This window comes from Nicotiana sylvestris, chromosome 5 (genome assembly GCF_000393655.2).
Source record: "Nicotiana sylvestris chromosome 5, ASM39365v2, whole genome shotgun sequence".
NCBI classification, from domain to species: Eukaryota; Viridiplantae; Streptophyta; class Magnoliopsida; order Solanales; family Solanaceae; genus Nicotiana; species Nicotiana sylvestris.
This window is the reverse complement of record NC_091061.1, coordinates 4,348,041-4,367,803: the sequence shown is the minus strand read 5'-3', so window position 1 is coordinate 4,367,803 and position 19,763 is coordinate 4,348,041. Positions and strand designations below refer to the sequence as shown.

Here is a 19,763-nt window from a genome sequence, read left to right as displayed (position 1 = left end):
CCAGAATTTAAAAAAAAGGCAAGAAGTGAATCCAGATGCAGAAGTAGAGAAGAGATGTGAGCTGCTCAAGACATGGCCGAGGTCACAGGAACTGCATACCTGGTTTTGATCCGAAAAGCTGAAGAAGGATGGACTAACACCTGCAACTAGCAAGTGTCAAGGTTCAAATCTAAAGTTTGTATGAAGAACCACTCAAGACTTAAGATCAAGTTTCAGAAGACTTATAGATAGGAATCTTGTAACTCATAGTTGACAGGCTTAGCTAGTTTTTTTCATGTTTTGATTTTTGATGTAATAACAGGACCGCGACCCGAAACCTCGGCGGAACGACACCTCGACCGGCTCTCCACCTCAGCATACTCCATCATCTCACTCACTTCTGAACTACACTGATCTGATTACTTTATAGCCAAGGATATGTAGGCAACCTCTGAAGCAAGGTTCGATCAAATCTTTCAAAAATGCTTCCCATAGAGTATTCAAACGGGCAAAAATCGCTCGTATCCGCTCACTTTATTTTTGCCCGAAAACACTTCGTGTTTCCGAGCAAAGAGGGGCAGCTGCGAGCACGTGATTTTTGCCCTATGTGAAATACTCCTACAATTTAGAGAAATAAAGTTCGCCCAATTTGTGCAATTTTATTGTGCTTTTGTAGAATTTTAATAATTATTTGCATTTTTGTGCATATTTAATTTTCATTAAAAATAAAAAATACCATGCATTACATTTAGATTTGGTGTTCATATTTTAGGATTAGATAATTAATTAATTGCTTTATTAAAAATGAAAAATCGCAAAAATGGCTCATTTTTACACTCTTAGCTTTTAATTTTGGATTATTAAGTTTTCTCTTTAACTTTTAGGATCAACTAATTTTTATAAACATTATAGTTATATAATTAGTTTAATTTTACAATTTGAATTAATTTAGGTTTTAATTAATTAAAGAAAGAAAACAAAACAAAACAAATGGAAATTGAAAAAAGGCTGGTTGTTTAAATTCGATTGGGCCAAACACTTTAAAAGCCCAAAGTTTTCTCTTTACCCAGCCAAACCGGGTCGGTCCGACCCGACCCAACACCCAAACCCCTATTCTTCTTAATTAACCTAATAATAATATAACAAGACCTATAGGACACCTAGAGGGGATGAGCCGCAACAGTGCAAAAGAGGAGACCCCTCTCTAATTTCATCTCCCTGGTGACCCCCCCCCTCCCCCGCGTCATCTTCTCCAAAGGACCCTCCCCATCGATCTTCTTCAACAACCAAACCAAAAATCCCTCACCCAAACCCGCTGTTCACCCCTGAAACCAACGACTCCCCACCCCCCGACCTTCATCTTCTCCAGACCTAGACTAAGACCTCACAAGCTTCAGCCATTTTTGAATCTTCAGCAACCCAAACTCGCCGGAAATCAACCTCTCACCAGCCGCTAACCTTGCCTGAACTGAAACAAAAACGGAAAAGTTGAACCGGAGGAAACAGTAGCGAAACCAAGAGAGGAACATAGGAGAAAACAGTAGCGAAATTGAACCCACTAATTTTCAGTTTTTTATTCCCTTAATTTGGAGTTTAATTCCTTCGGATTTTCAGCTTGGATTTATTCTCTATTAGTGTTGGTCAGTGGAGTGTTCGGAAGCGCGGTTATCGTCGAGTTTGTTATCGAGGTTCTCCGGTCAAAATCGCGCCTGATCTGAGTCGATTTGGTCGTCGATTTGTCGAGGTTGTCCGCTCGAGGTCGTAGTCGGTGAGTCAAGGTTAACTAAGGTTTGTTTTCTTTTAGTTGTCAAATTTGGATCTTCATTTTGCACTTCAACTTGTACTAATTTATGTCACGCTAGAGTAAATGTGGATGTATTGATATGGTCTTGTATATTCAATTAGCTCATTGGTTTTGGAAACTGTGGATTCAAATTTTGTGTATTCTGCCTATTTCCTTGTTAATTTATTCTTAAACAACAATAAAGTGTAGAAGCAGAAACTTGGAGAGGGGCTTTTCTATTTTAAATCTCAATTGAAGGCATCTTTGTTGGATGAATTTTGGAAATATGTTTCGTTCAGCTGGTTCTCTTCCGCATGAAGGTTGTACTGTGAATTTCCATTTTGCTATATGTTCCTTATATTGACGGCTCTTATCCTATTTTGATCTACCATTTTCATTTTCGATTATTTAGCTTTATTTTGGTTGTTTGTTGGGCCCATGTGTTTTAAGTCCCATAGTAATCCGGTTCAATGTGAAGGATTGAACCCACTATTATCAAATTAAATTGCATGCTTTAGATATCAGGCTCGGCCTAATAAGAATAAAAATAAACATGGGCATGACTATTAGAAATCGAGGCGTGCCATTTAGTTGAATTTTCCATGGCCCTCGCAAAGTTGACAGCGCGTAGTTGCTTCAGGCGCGTTATTTGTAAAAATTACTTTCCTAAACTCGAGTGTGCATTTATGTGACCCAAATCCAAATCTCAACAACGTTAGATAAAATGTGTCGTGGACCGCGAGTGCATTTATGTGACGTGGTTCAAGACGTGTTTTAGATGACGTTGAATCCTTCCTAAAAATAATTAAATAAAAGCGGCTATAAAGTTAAAATTGCACCATAGGTTAGAACATGTTTAGAATCAGATAATTAGGCCATTTATGACAGTTGAGCGACCGTGCTAGAATCATAGAACTCGGGAATGCCTAATACCTTCTCCCGGGTTAACAGAATTCCTTACCTGGATTTCTGGTTCACGGACTGTAATACAAAGTCAACCCTTTCCTTGATACGGGATCTGAATCTCTTAATAAAATAATCCCGTTTCGATTGTCATTTAATTGGAAAAACTCCCTTTATTACACCCTTTACGGGGTGTAGGAAAAAAGGAGGTGTGACAACCTATAGGCCATGGGTTCGCCTTGAAAGCAGTCTTTAATGCTTGCATTAGGGTAGGTTGTCAATATACGCTCTTTGGTATGTGACCCTTCCCTGGACCCTGCGTGAACGCGGGTTGCCCTTTATGGATAACAAAGTAGAAAATAGTAAGGATTTTTTTTGGAGGGCAGGGCGGGTTTATGCAGGTCGAAGTGTGGCGAGTTAAAATCACATAAAAATGCTACGGTGGGGCGAGACGGGACGGTTTGAAATTTTTACAGGTTAAGTCTAGCCCCGCACTCTCCCATCGCTCCCGACTGCCATCCCTACACGAGGTTAAAATTGTTGAAATTATGGATCTCTTAAATGTTGAAACACACTTCGACCACTTCGACCACTTCGCCCCTGCGTGAACGCGGGTTGCCCTTTATGGATAGCAAAGTAGAAAATAGGAAGAATTTTTTTTGGAGGGCAGGGCGGGTTTATGCAGGTCGAAGTGTGGCGGGTTAAAATCACATAAAAATGCTATGGTGGGGCGAGACGGGACGAGTTGAAATTTTTACAGGTTAAGTCTAGCCCCGCACTCTCCCACCGCTCCCGACTGCCATACCTACACAAGAGGTTAAAATTGTTGAAATTATGGATCTCTTAAATCTTGAAACACATCTGCACAAGACTTGAAAACTCGTTTATTTGTTTCTGAAGTTAAGTTTATTATTACATGTCGTTAACAGTGGGAAGAGCTTTTTCTTCAATGGAATACACTAAAATTAACTTGTGAAGCAAAATTGGTGAAGAATTTTTGATATTCTTTAGTTTGTTACATGGAGGATGAAGTTTTTGAAGTGTACCTAATTCAAAATATGACAAGTCATCGAGTACAATTATAACGGTAATATTTTTATTCATATGTTGTGTTTAAGTGGTTTGTAAATATATACTGAATATTGTACCCGTTCCTTGGTTTGGTTATTAATGTTTTTTATTATGAAAATTAGATATCTTTATCAGTGAGTCATTTCTGGTCTTTGTAATTTGGGATTGTGTCCATGTAATAGTACTTAGACAATTTACGGCATAGAGGTTCGAATTTGATCTGTTGATCAGTTTCTTCAATTTGAAAGTGCGACAATTGTTTTTTATATATAATTACTGTGATAGATTAGTGGATGGATACAATGTGCTTCTAGTACCACTCCCTTGTGTTATCCTTCTTTTCTATGCGTTTTATTTTGCATTTTGATATTGTGTAAAGGCATCTGCTATAATTTTTCCTATTTATGCATTTCAGTTATTTACAACTTATAAAATTGTAAATGATATGTGATAGACTTTTGATATGTAAACTTTTGAGATTTTAGTTGACTGTTTTGTTGCTAATACTGAATAGTTCATGATTTGAACCAACCGTTGTATTTAACAAATAATAGCAACAAATATGTTTAAATAAGATATGTATTCTATGAGAAAATCTTATTATTAGGCTATTCTTATATGAACCGCAAATATGGTATCATTATTTACTTTACCAATGCAACCCCTCAGTCGTAGCAAAAAAGCGGTTTGTTGGTTATTATTGTATGTTCTTGATGGTCTTCTCTTCTAATTGTAGTGATATTGAATTTATAGTAGCCTATGTTCTTTGCACTAACTTAATCAAGAAATGTTCTACTTGTAGGCCATAAAGAGAAGTCCACTTTAACAATATGGACCTTAAACCGTTCAAATTAGACATTGATTAGCTTATAAATTAGTTTGCCAAGGTACTAATATGCCTGTTTTCCCCCTTCAATCTAAGCATAGTTTCGATCTATTCATTTATCTTGCAACAACAATTACGCCTCAGTCCCAAGCAAGCTGGGGTCGGCTATATGAATCCTCATTCCTTTCATTTAGCTCAACTCGTCATCATCATTACCAAAATAAAATGAATGCTATTCATTTAACTTGCACTTTTCATAATGGTTCATACCAGTAATATGATGTTTTATAGGGTGGATCTCCTAGTTTTGCAGAAATGAAGAGAGTGTGGGTCTCTAAAAAGTTCTCCTATATTTTTGAGGCGAGTCCCTCTAAAGATCAGGCATGCTTTATGCAATCACTCTATGCCTACTGCAGTGGTATGTCTAAATGTTCTCTATTTTACTTTTTTGTTAGTTTTCCTATTTTAACATATTTTAGCTTCATCCGGAGAGAATGATTCTGATTATTGTGGTATACACACACTTATATATGAAAAACTTTCTACGTTTAATGTGAAAGGCAACCATGGTGAGGTGCATGGAACGATAGGAATATTGAGAAATGTCACCTACACCCCCACGCCCAAAAAAATGTTGAAAAGCTTTATAACACTGAGGTAGCAGTAGATCTGTATTATTTGTCTTTTGCTCAACAGAACTGAAGTCAATCTTGTGTTCAAGTGAACACCATTTTGCTTATTTATTTACGTGGTTAAAAGTTACAAATTACAGATATAAACGACTGTTGATTTATTTGATTGCTAAATATGATTCATTCTATTACCGTTATAATTGTACTCGGTGACTTGTCATATTTTGAATTAGGTACACTTCAAAAACTTCATCCTCCATATAACAGACTAAAGAATATCAAAAATTCTTCACCAATTTTGCTTCACAAGTTAATTTTAGTCTATTCCATTGAAGAAAAAGCTCTTCCCACTGTTAACGACATGTAATAATAAACTTAACTTCAGAAGCAAATAAACGAGTTTTCAAGTCTTGTGCAGATGTGTTTCAAGATTTAAGAACTCCATAATTTCAACAACTTTAACCTCTTGTATAGGGATGGCAGTCGGGCGCGGTGGGAGAGTGCGGGGCTAGACTTAACCTGTAAAAATTTCAACCCGTCCCGTCTCGCCCCACCTATCACGACCCAAAAATCCCTCTAAAGGAGTCGTGATGGCACCTAGTCTCTAAACTAGGTAAGCCTAATATTAACTGAAATAACATTAACTGAAGAATAAGACCCAGAAGAGACAGTGCAAGGAGGGAGGAGGAGGCATTAAAACGCCAGTGGCGGAGGAAGGATTTTTTCTAAGGGATTCAAAAAATTTAAGAACTGAACAAGTAAATAAGCCAACTAGAACAAAAACATTTAGATGGTAACCGATTTTACTAATAGAAAGATAGGTTTTCAACAAAAAGATAGTGCTAAGATAACCAGACCATAGTTACAAGACTTTTGAAAGAGGTAAAAACAAAAAAAACAAGTCTTGTGTTAGTTACAAGGACGCAATGGGATCAACTATCTTATAATCTTGAAGAAAAATAAACAGAAAAAGTAATTAACGTTATATATATTTGGATGTTTAACAAGTTAGCCATTGAATACATTGGCACTTGGTAGAGGGCAATTCTAAAGCACTTATCTATCTCAATTTCTTGAACTCAAGGCCAGGATAGCCAAATAGTCTATAATTTTCAGTTTCACTGGGCAATAATATGATTGATACCTTTTGTTAACAAGAGTGGTTGCTGTGATGGTAAGTAGTCTCCACTTCCAACCAAGAGGTTGTGAGTTTGAGTCTCCCCAAGAGCAAGGTGGGAAATTCTGGGAGGGAAGAATGCCGAGGGTCTATTTGGAAACATCATCTCTACCACCGGGTGGGCAAGGTCTGCGTACACACTACGCTTCCCAAACCCCACTAAGTGTGATTATACTAATACTGGGTTGTTGTTGTTGGCAAAAAAAATGTAGAAGTATCTATTTTTCATGAACAAAGTTTAAAACCTGCAAAGCCCCACCCAATTGTATAACAAACACTCATCCCATTTCTTTTAAGCTCCAACTTCAAATTCATCAATATCTACGAAAATCCCAATGCTTGATTCCAAGCAACTCATTTAACAAAATTCCTAAACCCTAAAAAAAACAGAGAGAAGGAAACTTATCGGGGAAGCTACGACCGAAGAGGCGACCAACGACTGACAAGGTGAGGATGAGAAGACGAGTAGCAAGCAGCGGCAAGAGGCAAGAACTAGCGCTCAACGAATTTTTCAGTTTGAGAGTTTTTTTATATTTTTGATTTTGAAATTAGGGATTTAATACAAACAAAATAGGGATGCATTCAAGTTTCGGCTTGATTTTATATTTTCGGTTTTAAAATAGTACAATACAATCCAAATTTTAATATTTTCCGATTGTTGGTTGGGTTTTTATTTGGTTACGTCATATAAAATAATTATTATAATAAAATAGTTATATTCCATGGCAAAAAAATAAATATTTCAGAGAATAAGAAGTAATAATATTAAATCTCTTAAATATTATTTTTAATTTTAATCACGGGTAAAACTTTTAAAATAAAATATTTAGAAGTAATATGATCAGACATATGAATTCAAAATTTAAATCATAATTCAAGTTCAAATGAGATCAATTCTTTGTTTGCAAATATTAAAATATGAAGAAATAGTGAAATATTTATGAAAGCTTCACAATCAAAATATTACTTAATAAAGAAGAGGAATAAGGGATTGAATTATGCTTAGTTGTCATTGAACCTATGATACTTCAACGAAATTGAACCTCATTGACCACTAAGCTAATTTTTAACTTGTGTTTGATGGGTTTAATATATATATACACAATATAATTTTCCGACAAAGGAGGGTTCATCTACCCCTACCCGCACCACAGCCGCATAGTTTGGAAAGAAGTGGAATGCCAACCCACCTCACCTTGGAAAGCCTTAAGACCCCCACAACCCCCCTTCCCCGTTGGCATCCCTAATTTGGTGTAAATGCAGCTCAAGAGTGAATGTCATACAACAAATCACGTTACACCACGTGGTGATTTCTCGAAAAGAGCTGGTCATATTCACATATTCTAGACTTGTGATTAAGATAAATATATATATTTTTTTTAAAAAGGGGGCGAACCAAAATAATAGTCTGTTTGGCCAAACTTCTAAAATCAGCTTATTTTGAGAAGTGCTTTTCTTAAGGCCGTCCTATGGGACGGGCCGTCCCGTCCCGTCCCGGTTCCGTCCCACGTCCCGTTCCGTCCCGTCCCGGTTCCGTCCTGCGTCCCGTTCCGTCCCGCGTCCCGTCCCGTCCCGGTTCCGTCCTGCGTCCCGTTCCGTCCCGCGTCCCGTCCTGTCCCGTCCCACTTCATTTTAAACGGGATTGGTCAATGTTAAACGGGACACGGGAGTGGACGGGACAACTATTTCGTCCCGTTTGTCCCGTCCCATTTCGTCCCGTTTCGTCCTGTCCCGCCTATCCCGCGAGTTTTTATGGTATATTTGTGGAATTTCTATTGTATTTGGTAAGTATAAAACAAATCCAACCTATGCACCGCCAATTAATGAAATGATTTCAAAATTTAAAAAGTTTTTTTCCCCTATTCCCGAAGTTTATTTAATTTTTACTCTACTTAACACATCTTTGAAACTAAGAGGTGCAAAGAGACTTGTTCGTAAAATTTGTGGGAATTTAGCAATTCAAGAAAATGAACAACCATCTCTTGAAGACTGCCAAGCTAGCATATATTCTTATGCTAGATCAATGTTAGATAAATATAAATCTATGCAAAGTATTAATTCTTGATTCTTAGGGATGACAATGGGGAGGGGGGGCTGTGGGGGTCTAAGGCTTTCCGAGATGAGGTGGGTTGGCACTCCAGTTTTTTCCAAACTATGCGGGTGTTGTGCGGGTAGGGGCAGATGAACTCTCCTTTGTCGGAAAATTATATTGTATAACGGTTTTTAATATATAATATATAATATGTTAAACCCATAAGGCACAAGTTAAAAATTAGCTTAGTGGTCAACGGGGTTCAATTTCATTCGAGGATCATAGGTTCAATGTCGGCTAAGTATAATTCAATCCATTTATTCCTCTTCTTTATTAAGTAAGTAGTAATATTTTGATTGTGAAGCTTTCATGAATATTTCACTAATTTCTTCGTATTTTAATATTTGCAAGCAAATAATTGATCTCATTGAGCTTGAATTATGACTTATATTTTGAATTCTTATGTCTGATCATATTACTTTTAAATATTGTGTTTTAAAAGTTTTACCCGTGACTAATATCAAAAAATAATATTTAAGAGATTTAATATTATTACTTCTTATTCTCTGAAATATTTATTTTTTTGCCATGGAATATAACTATTTTATTATAAAAATTATTTTATATGACGTAACCAAATAAAAATCCAACTAAAAACCAAAAAATATTAAAATTTGGATTGGATTGTACTATTTTAAAATCGGAAAACAGAAAATATAATTCAAACCGAAAACCGAATGCATCCCTATTTTATTTGTATTAAATCCCTAATTTCAAAATCAAAAGATATAAATAAACTCTCAAACTGAAAAATTCGCCGAGCACTGGTTCTTGCCTTTTGCCGCTGCTTGCTGCTCGTCTTCTCATCCTCACCTTGTCAGTCACCGGTCGCCTCTTCGGTCGTGGCTTCCCCGGTAAGTTCCCTTCTTTCTGTATTTTTTTATTTTTCTTATTTTATGGTTTAGGAATTTTGTTAAATGAGTTGCTTGGAATTACAGTAAGCATTGGGATTTTCGTAGATATTGATGAATTTGGAGTTGGAGCTTGAAAGAGATGGGATGTGTGTTTGTTATACAGTTGGCTTGGGCTTTGCTGGTTTTAAACTTTGTTCATGAAAAATAGATACTTTTACATTTTTTTTGACAACAAAAAGTATGAATCATATTATTGCCTAGTGAAACTGAAAATTATAGACTATTTGGCTATTCTGGCCTTGAGTTCGAGTAATTGAGATAGATAAGTGCTTTAGAATTGCGCTCTACCTAGTGCCAATGTATTCAATGGCTAACTTGTTAAATATCCAAATAAAGTTAATTACTTTTTCTGTTTATTCTTCTTCAAGATTATAAGATAGTTGATCTCATTGCGTCCTTGTAACTAACACAAGACTTGTTTTTTTGTTTTTTCTCTTTTGGAAGTCTTGTAACTATGGTTTGGTTATCTCAGCACTGTATTTTTGTTGAGAACTTATCTTTCTATTAATAAAATCTGTTACCATCTAAATTTTTTTGTTACGGTTGGCTTCTTTGCGTGTTTAGTTTTTTAATTTTTTGAATCCCTTGGCAAAAATCCTGCCTCCGCCACTGGCGTTTTAATACCTCTTCCTCCCTCCTTGCGCTGTCTCTTCAGGGTCTTATTCTTCTGCCATTGCTTCATACCTAACTTCTTCATTCCTTTTTTTTATGGTTAGTTAGCATTTTGTTTTCACGTTCTAATTTACACCCTGATGTTTGTTTCTTTATTAGATATAGACATCTAGTTCATTAATGTTTTTATCTCAGGCATTTAGACGGTCTTAGGATAGATTAGATTGAGAAGTTAGGTGAAATCATATGATATCTATAAACAGTAAAAAAAAATTAATGTAAGAATATATGATATGATGACTATTACGATCTATTCTACTTTTTGTTAAAAATAGATGGCCTCTGGATTATAAAAATTCATATTGAATTATAAATTTCTTCTTGACATCTTTGTTGGTTTTGTTTCAAAATACTGGAAGCTAACGTTATGTTAGAATTTTAGTGACTTTTTTTTCCTTTAGTTTTCGGGTATATGCTTTTATTCCAATCCTAAGAAAAATTACTGGATAGATAATTAAGTCGATATGACTGCACTAACATTATGATCTCAAGCCCACAAATGCAGATGAATACTATTTGCTCCTAAGATCGTAACACATTTAAATTATGCATACTAAATTAGTTACAGTATAATTATAGCACCAATCGCCATATGTAAAAATTCATAATTTATTACCTGAAAATATTCTTTTGAAACTTATTTAGAATTTTTGAATTTATTCATATTAGATAACAAAGTAGATAGGAAGAACAAAAATATTCATGCCGGGTGAGGAGGGTTTATGCTGGTCGAAGCGCTGCGGGTGAAAATCACAAAAAAATGCTATGTGTGGCGGGTTGAAATTTTTGCGGGTTAAGTCCCAACCCGCCCGTGCCCTTCCCACTGCCTTCCCTACGCCAGAGGGTAAAATTGTTGAAATTATGGAGCTCTTAAATCTTGAGACACATCTGCACAAGACTTGAAGACTTGTTTATTAGCTTCTGAAGTTAACTTTGTTATTAGTTGTCGTTAATTCGACGATGGGAATAACTCTTCTTAAGCGAAATACACTAAAAGTAACTTTTGAAGCAAAATTGGTGAAGAATCTTTTAATCTTTTTAGTTTGTTGTATGGAGGATGAAGTTTTTTAAAGTGTACCTAATTCAAAATATGACAAGTCGCATCCAAGGGTGTGGCCTAGTGATCAATGAAGTGGATGAGAACCATGAGGTCTCAGGTTCAAATACCATTGGAGGCAAAAAATACTAGGTGATATCTTCCCATCTATCCAAGCCTTGGTGGATAGAGTTACCTGGTACCTGTTGCTGGTGGGATGTGGCAGGTATCCCATAGAATTTGTCGAGGTGCGCGCAAGCTGGCTTGGACACCACGATTATAAAAAAGAAATGACAAGTCATCGAGTACAATTATAATGGTAATGTTTATATTCATATGCTATGTTTAAGTAATTCATTACTTTGTAAATATATATTGAATATTGGTACCCGTTCATAGCATTGTGCTGGATGAGTTGGATTACTCGGAGCGTCATCGTGATTTTGGGTACTATAGGCGCATACGAGTGGGGGAGGTTGAAGGGGCTATGAGTAGGGGTAGAGCGATCGGGCCAAACAAGATTCCTGTGGAATTCTGGAAGAGCGTGGGTAAGGCGGGCTTGGAATGACTCTCTAGGTTGTTTAATGTCATTTTTAGGATGAAGAAGATGCTTGAAGAGTGGAGGTGGAGTATGATGATTCCATTGTACAAGAACAAGGGGGATATCCAAAACTGCAACAACTGTAGGGGTATCAAGTTGTTAAACCATACGATGAAAGTTTGGGAGAGGGTGATTGAAGGAAAGACGAGGAGGAGTGTGTCCATTTTTGAGAACCAGTTTGGTATCATGCCGGGACGGTCGACTACTGAAGTCATCCACATTGTGAGGAGATTGGTGGAAGAAAGATTTGCATGTGGTGTTCACTGACCTAGTGAAAGCTTATGACAAAGTCTCAAGAGAGGTCCTATGGAGTTGTTTGGAGGCTTAAAAAGTGCCTGTAGCGTATATTAGAGTGATGCAGGACATGTATGATGGAGCTAAGACACGGGTTAGGACAGCAGGAGGAGGCTCTAAGTACTTCCCGATTGAGATGGGGCTGCATCAGGGAGCATCACTTAGCCCATTTTTGTTTTCCTTGGCAATGGACGCATTGACGTGACACATTCAAGGGGAGGTGCCTTGGTTCATATTATTTTTGCAGATGACATAGTCCTGATTGATGAAACGCGAGGTGGTGTTAACGAGAGGCTGGAGGTCTGGAGACATACCCTTGAGTCTAAGGGTTTCAAGTTGAGCAGAACCAAAATAGAATACTCGGAGTGCAAGTTCAGCGGTGTTACCCAGGAAGCGTACGGGGATGTTAGGCTTGATGCGCAAGTCATCCCAGGAGAAAGAGTTTCAAGTATCTGGGGTCTATAATTCAGAATGATGGGGAGATTGATGAGGATGTCGCACATCGTATCAGAGCAGGGTGGATGAAGTGGAGGCTCGCTTCCGGTGTCTTGTGCGATAAGAATGTGCCGTTGAGACTTAAGGGTAAAGTTCTACAAGGTAGTGGTTAGACCGACTATGTTGTATGGGGCAGAGTGCTGGCCAGTCAAAAACTCCGTCAAATAGATGAAAGTAGCTGAAATAAGGATGTTGAGATGGATGTGTGGGCATACTAGGTTAGATAAAATTAGGAATGAAGTTATTCTGGACAAGGTGAGAGTGGCCCCTGCGGAGGAAAAGATGAGAGAGGCGAGGCTGAGATGGTTCGAGCATGTTAAGAGGAGAAGCACAGATTCCCCAGTCAGGAGGTGTGAGAGGTTGGACTTGGGGGGTAAAATGAAGGGTAAAAGTAGGCCAAAGAAGTCTTGGGGAGAGGTGATCAGGCGAGACATAGCGCAACTTGAGCTAATTGAGGACATGACCCTGGATAGGAGAGTATGAAGGTTGAGTATTAAGGTAGAAGGTTAGTAGGTAGTCGTGTGTTCCCTTTGTCTTCATTAGATCGATAGGATTGGTGTTAGTATGGTACCCCTTTTATCCTGAGTTTGCTATTATCGTATATTTTGTTCTGTTATTAACTTCCTTAGTTTGATATCAATACTCTATTCATTTTCTCTATTGTTATCAGACCCTCGGATTTAGTTCTCTAAATATATTGTCTTGCTATTACTTGCTATCGGTACTTCTTTCATATTCTTTATTGCCATCTTCGATTTAGTTTTCTAAATGTATTGTCATGCTATGACCGCTTTTTCCATCTTCTTTAGCCGAGTGTCTATCGAAACAGTCTCTCTGCCTTACCGGGTAGGAGTAAGGCTGCGTACATCCTACCCTCCCCAGACCCCACTCGTGGAATCACACTGGGTTGTTATTGTTGTACCCGTTCCTAGGATCCATTATTATAGTTTATTATAAAAAATTAGATATCTTTATCGAGTGTGTCATTTTTATAATTTTGGATTTAAGACCATGTAATAGTACTTTCTGATGTGTTGATCGATTTCTTCACTTTGAAAGTGCGACAATTTTTTTTATATATAATTAATGTGATAGATTAGAGGATGGATGCAACGTGCATCTAGTACCACTCCATTTTATTATCCTTCTTTTTCATGGGTTTTATTTTGCATTTTGACGTCATGAAGAGGTCACCTGCTTCGACTTTTCCTATTTACGCATTTCAGTTATTTACAACTTATAAATTTGTATGTTCTGTGTGATAAACCTTTTAATATTTAAACTTTTAGGACTGTAGTTGAATGTTTTGTTGCTAAGTTACATGATGATGTTCTTATTGATTTGAACCAACCATTGTATTTAACAAATAATTAGCCACAAGTTGCTTATCTTTTACGACTGTAGTGATATTGAATTTATAGTTGCTTATCTTCTTTGCACCAGCTTAATCAAGAAGTTTTCTTGTAGGCCATAAAGACAAGTCAACTTTAACATGGACCTCAAACCATTCAAATTAGACATTGATGAGCTTATAAATGAGTTTGCCAAGGTACTAGTATGCCTTTTTTCCCCTTCAATTTAAGTGTAGTGTAGATACTAATCTCTGTTTATTTATCTTGCACTTTTCATAATTCTTCTGACCGGTAATATGGCGATTTGTAGGGTGGATCTCCTAATTTTGCAGAAATGAAGAGAGTGTGGGTTTCTAAAAAGTTCTCCTATATTTTCAAGGCCAGTCCCTCTGAAAATCGGGCATGCTTTATGCAATCACTTTTTGCCTACTGTAGTGGTATGTCTAATGTTTTCTATTTTACTTTTTGTTCGTTTTCCTAATATAGCATATTTTAGCTTCATCCAGAGAGAATGATTCTGATTATTGTGGCATACACACACACACACACTCTTATATATAAAAAATATCTACCTTTAATGTGAAATTTAACCATGGTGAGGTGCATGGAACTATAGGAATGTTGAGAAATGTTACTTATCATAAAAAAAAGAAGAGAATGCTGAAAAATGTTATATCACTGAAGTAGCAGTAGATTTTTAATATGTCTTTTATTCAACAAAACTGAAGTAGCACAGTAAAAGGTGTAGTATCATGGCTCTGACACCACAAAGAAAAAAGCCTTATAAAGTGATTTTAGTATTTGGAGAGATATCACTAAAGTAGTGAATGTGAGTGCATCCTTAAATTCTCTTTCTGATGTTTATATTTCTCTTAAATTTTGATGAGAGAGCTGTCGTACTAGTGTAAGATTTTCACCTTTCCCCGTGGCTGATATTTCCTGCTTTAGATTAACCAAATTGAATGCTTTGCAGGTTACATGGTGTCTACTCATTCTCTTTTGAGTAGACTGGGTGGGTTATATTGTCTGTATTGCCTTTATGAGACACAACCATTCAAGCCTCCTTTCAAGATTTATATTTCTCTAGGTATATATACAACCTTTTTAACACGATATGTCATGAAATTGTGCTGCTCATGCGATGATTCTCTCTCGATGGTGCAGTTTTGGTCTTATGAGATGAGACAATTAAAACATTACAATCGATGGTGCAGTTTTGGTCTTATGAGATGAGACAATTAAAACATTACAATCGAATCTTAACAAACAACATTAGATTCAAACCTGAATAAGTCGCTTCACTGATTGAGTTGCAAATTTCTTGCTTTGTGATTGCGCTTTCTGAAGCATATAACATCATGGATACTTCCTAGATTTCTGTTTCAGAAAGTGTTATCAAAACTATAACACAAGATTAATGCTTTAAATCAGATGAATTATGAAGTAACATGTATATGTATTTTGCTTAGATCATTGGTTAAATGAATAGCTCTAGTGAGGATGTTAATTCATAGTTTACTCTTCTTTAAGTAGATTACCTTAGTTCTTTGAAGAGTTCTCCAACCATTTATTTGGACTATCAAGCTTCTATATTTTTGTAGGTTATGTGAATGGAATTGGACCATTATTAGGTGTCCACCGTCATTGCTTTGACTGATGTTAAACCTTTTCTTGGTTTAGCTTTGAGGACATTAACCTGTTTAATTGGAACCACAGGTGGGTCATCACTCTATTCAGTTTTCTCATCAATTCATAATAATAGATGAAGAATAAGAAGTCAAGGAATTCTTGAATAATTGGTAAAAAAGTTTAAAATATAGGTGAGGAATACATTGATGCTACTAAGATACCAATCACAATAACAGCTCATACTATCATTTTGCTAAATAGTTCTTAAATGGCAGTTTTAATTTCATTTGAAAAACAGGTTGTGTTTCATTTGTCCAAAATCAACAGGACTTCCAATTAAATCTTCCTTTGATGCCAAATGATCTCCTTCTCTCTATCATTTCTCAAACTACCTTTTGACAATACTAAATTCAGGGAAAGCCATTGCGTCCTCATTTTCACTTTCAAAAATAACCCATTCAACAGTATATGTTTTCAACTATAAATTGCAAGTTCAATATAAGTTCCTTGGCACTTCTAGAACTGGTTCACCATAATTTATTGTTCCTTATATGTAGCATAGCATCACCCTTGTTTAAATGAAGTATGACATTCTATTCATATTCCTTTAGTTGTAGATCTCTTAGGATATAAAAATTTGTATTTTTGTGGGTGCATATCCGATGTAGTTCTTCTAATCTAGCAGTGCCAATCAGAGAAGAAATGTCCCTCCGAAAGACCTTCTTGTGTTATTTGGGGATTTCTTAAATTAATATTTGGACTTTGAAACTCTTACTTTGGCTAGTGTTTATTTACAAAATTTGGCAAGTGTTTAATTGCCACTTTAGTTTACTGTGCAACTGTCGGTAGCTTTTGATGCTTTGTAGTTTGACGATAATTCTTTTTATTCCATTTGGTAGGAGACCTGAAGAATCTTCGGAACATTGTCGCAGAGGCAAAGGCTAAAGGTGTTAAAGTAGCCCCTGCTTTAGTCAAACGTACGTTAGACAGGAACATGTTTCTTTTTGGGTCTGTGGATGTGAATGAAGGCTCTGTAGCTGAGAGATTAGATGAACTGATGGAAATACAAAATGCAAGTATCCGTATAGCATCCAAAAAGTATGTTACTGATACTTTTCTGGCAACTGTTTGTTATATTTCACAGCCTTCTCTATACATTTGCTCACCTTGTTTCCTTGAATGACGTAGGTTATTTGCAAATACCCGGATCGAGCACTTCACCCACATGGATATGGTATGTTTGTAAGACTGTTTTTTAAAGTCAAAGAGAAGGGCTCTATCAATTTTCCATTCTAGAATATGCTTCCAGCTGTGTGCTTTTGCCTACAGTGTCATATGGATTGATGTAGCTATATATATGGATTTGTTGAACTCAGCCACCATTTTGATAGAAATTTTGAGTAGACCTGTACTTTACTGATTTTGCAAGGAAATTGTCAGGTGCAACATCATCAAAAATAAAAATTATAAGTAGGATTTTAGTAATTTTGGACCAATTGACTGTGTAAAACTTCTTTCATTAAATTGGTTGGATTTCTTCTATCCAAAAAAATTCATATTCTTTCTCTGTTTTTGTGTGGGTCTGTGTTTGTGATTATGTAATTTAGCAAGTATTTTAAGAATAGCATAAGATTGCTCTTTTATGATTCTTTTTCTTGGAGTGGATGCTTAGTTTTTACCGTAGCGGTGTGATAGTTAAAAGGGCAAGTGAAATGAAGTACTACAAAAGGAATGGACTAATCTCAAGTTGCCTGTTTGTGAGAGGAAAACAATAAAGAGGTTTCTTTTTAAACTTTAATCACAAAAATCAGATATCTTGTTAGAGGATCATTTGAACATATGATCCATTATTTGTATTGATCGGGAGTTTTTTGATTTGAGTTGATCAGTATAAGCAAATTAGCTTGTTACTTGTCACTAAAAAGTGGATGAGTTAGCTTTTTGGGAGGCTGCTATAGTGATGCAATTGCTTTCATTAGGTCTCTCGTCACTTAACCTGCTATTGCATGTCTCTTTCTTTGACTTCAGAGTGCTGAATTCGTATTCTCATTTATTCCAGGGCGTGGAGCTTGAGGTCGATTTGCTCAAGCAAAAGTCAGCAGAATATGCTAGGGCCAAGGAACTTGCTATTAGAGGTAACCTCAATGAGCTTCTTAAGCTTTTAACGGAAAACATATTTTGGTCATTTTTTATTTGTTGTCAGCAATATTGATGTGTTAAGTAAGGCACATTTTGTATTATTTCGAAAGGATTATCCAAGTCTGAATAATACTGGTTAAATTTTCTTCCATCTTAGAAGTATTCCGTTACTAAAGTCAATATCCAATGTCAAGTAATAAATAAAAACATTTATGGTCTAAATTGTATATTCAGTACATACTGAAGTTATTGTGAATATGTTGACAATAACTTCAGTAAAGCTACCAATTAGTTCACAAACTATTGCATTCCGTTTGTTCAGAATGTATATAGGAAGTTGCAAATGAGTTTAGTTCTCTAGATTCTCAGGCAATTAGGCGCGCACTAAATCTCATAAGGCTCTTTTGCATCCAAGATTTTTACTTTCATTTTAAAGTCGAGGAGGACATCTTTTCACTTGCTTTTTCTTTTTTCTTGAAGCGGCTAGAGACATGGTGGATGTAGAAAATATAAAGCACATAACAGAGAAGCAGACATTGATAGGGGATGTAGTTGAGAAGACTGCTGAGGACTGGAAAGCTCAGAAGGAATTATTCTATCAACAAATTGGTTATCAGCCTGTCAAAGACTCGCTTGACATTGTAAAGGAAAAGCAGGAAAAGTTCTCCCAGCAAGAAGTGGCTGAAGAGCAGGATGGCAATGAAGACTTCGGTAAGGAACTAGAAGCAGTGCTATTGTCGGAGCAAAACGAATGTGATTTTGAAGAATAAGGAGAGAACTTGTATAAAAAGCTTGTGTTTAGAAACTGGACAATGTTTTTAGAAGGTTTGTCACCAAGTTATAAGTATGCTTGTAAATGATTTTCGCAGCTACATGAAAGAGCTTGCAGCTTCTAGTAGGCTGTCCTGTATATTGAACATTTTCCAGAAATGGGACAGGCACATGAAATTTTTTGTTCATTTTGTTCATTATATAGATAATATGAACGTTTTTCAGAGCGGGCATTTTCTGTCCGCCACTGCCGTGCCGCTTGCCGATCAGCTTTGTCAAGGGTCTAACAAACCACCCCAACCAGTTGAATTCGACGCCCTCGTCTAATAGATCCCCACACGTGCTGCCATTTGCAAAGACATCACAAGTTCAGCACCCCAAAAGAATTACGTTGTCCTTGCCCTCAAGTGCAACGTTTTTGTTTTCTCATTGCATTTCTTGCCCGTCGTTCCCCTAGCAAATCCAGTACGCCAACTGACTGATTTGAAAGAACCCACACTGATTTTTGGCACCCACAAACTCGAAATTTCTGCATCACTGCCTTCCTTGCCTTTTCTGAATTTCTAAGCCAAGACAGTCCCTTCCACGAACAAGAACACTGACCTACTGCCTTGAAATCTCGTCCATGGCTGTCTCGACCTCGTCACGAACCAAACCTGGGCCGCTCTGAAAATATGAAGATAAAATATGCCATTTTCCAGCGGGCATATTTTCTTTGCTTGTGAGCAGGAAGCACATCAGCGGGCATATGTTGCGCGATTCTACTGTGTTTTTGATGGTAGGAACGTTTTTATATATGAAGATGTTAAGGACATGCAAAGAGAAAAAGATGGCTTCTTCAAGATCAAAACACTTGCACGTCTTGGGTTATGATAAAAAGTTTAAAGAAAGAATTAAGCTAAATAACAACCCACTCAATTTCTTAAACTAAAAAAAATAGGCGAATGTATAATTTAGGTAAAAATACATAGTTTACCCATCGACCTTGCATTCAAATCTCTGTTACACATCTCTCTACCACGGGTAACCTTTTACACACCCAACGTTTGTCGAGTGTGTCAAAGACACACCACTTTTTTCTTCACCAGATTTTCAAAGCATATGTATTGTCACGCGCTAATAATGTTGTGACACGTGTCACTGACTAATAATAAAAAGATAGCACATAAGGTGACCGTAGTTTTATCTATTTTCTGCTTTTATTTTCCCTTGTTCTTAAACTGCAAAAGCAGAACTTCCTTTTAGGTTAAAAGATTGAACCTGACGTTGTTATTACCTTTGTATTATCGGTTAGTTGAAAGCTATCAAGTTTTAACTTCTAACCTTCGGTGTTTCTGCGGAGAATTTGGTGATTCTATGTTTAGTTTCCTTCTTGCCGTTGTATTTTTTGTTGATGG

The 19,763-nt window shown here is 36.6% G+C and overlaps 1 protein-coding gene across 13 annotated transcripts; it reads left to right on the top strand.

Moving 5' to 3' along the window:
- The first annotated feature begins 1,146 nt into the window (after nt 1–1,146).
- LOC104212432 (uncharacterized) lies at nt 1,147–18,554 on the top strand. Of its 13 annotated transcripts, none has more exons than XM_070174202.1 (10): nt 1,147–1,747; nt 4,539–4,623; nt 4,854–4,980; nt 13,943–14,024; nt 14,138–14,264; nt 14,801–14,914; nt 16,356–16,554; nt 16,645–16,690; nt 17,516–17,591; nt 18,076–18,554. In XM_070174202.1, the coding sequence occupies exons 4-10, from the start codon at nt 13,968–13,970 to the stop codon at nt 18,363–18,365; spliced, it is 909 nt and encodes a 302-aa protein (XP_070030303.1). In that variant the 5' UTR covers nt 1,147–1,747; nt 4,539–4,623; nt 4,854–4,980; nt 13,943–13,967; the 3' UTR covers nt 18,366–18,554. The 13 variants fall into 13 exon arrangements, with proteins under 13 accessions (XP_070030303.1, XP_070030302.1, XP_070030301.1 ...); XM_070174201.1 differs by having other exon boundaries at nt 1,147–1,767; nt 4,876–4,980; XM_070174200.1 differs by having other exon boundaries at nt 1,147–1,767; nt 4,868–4,980.
- Nucleotides 18,555–19,763: the final 1,209 nt, after the last annotated feature.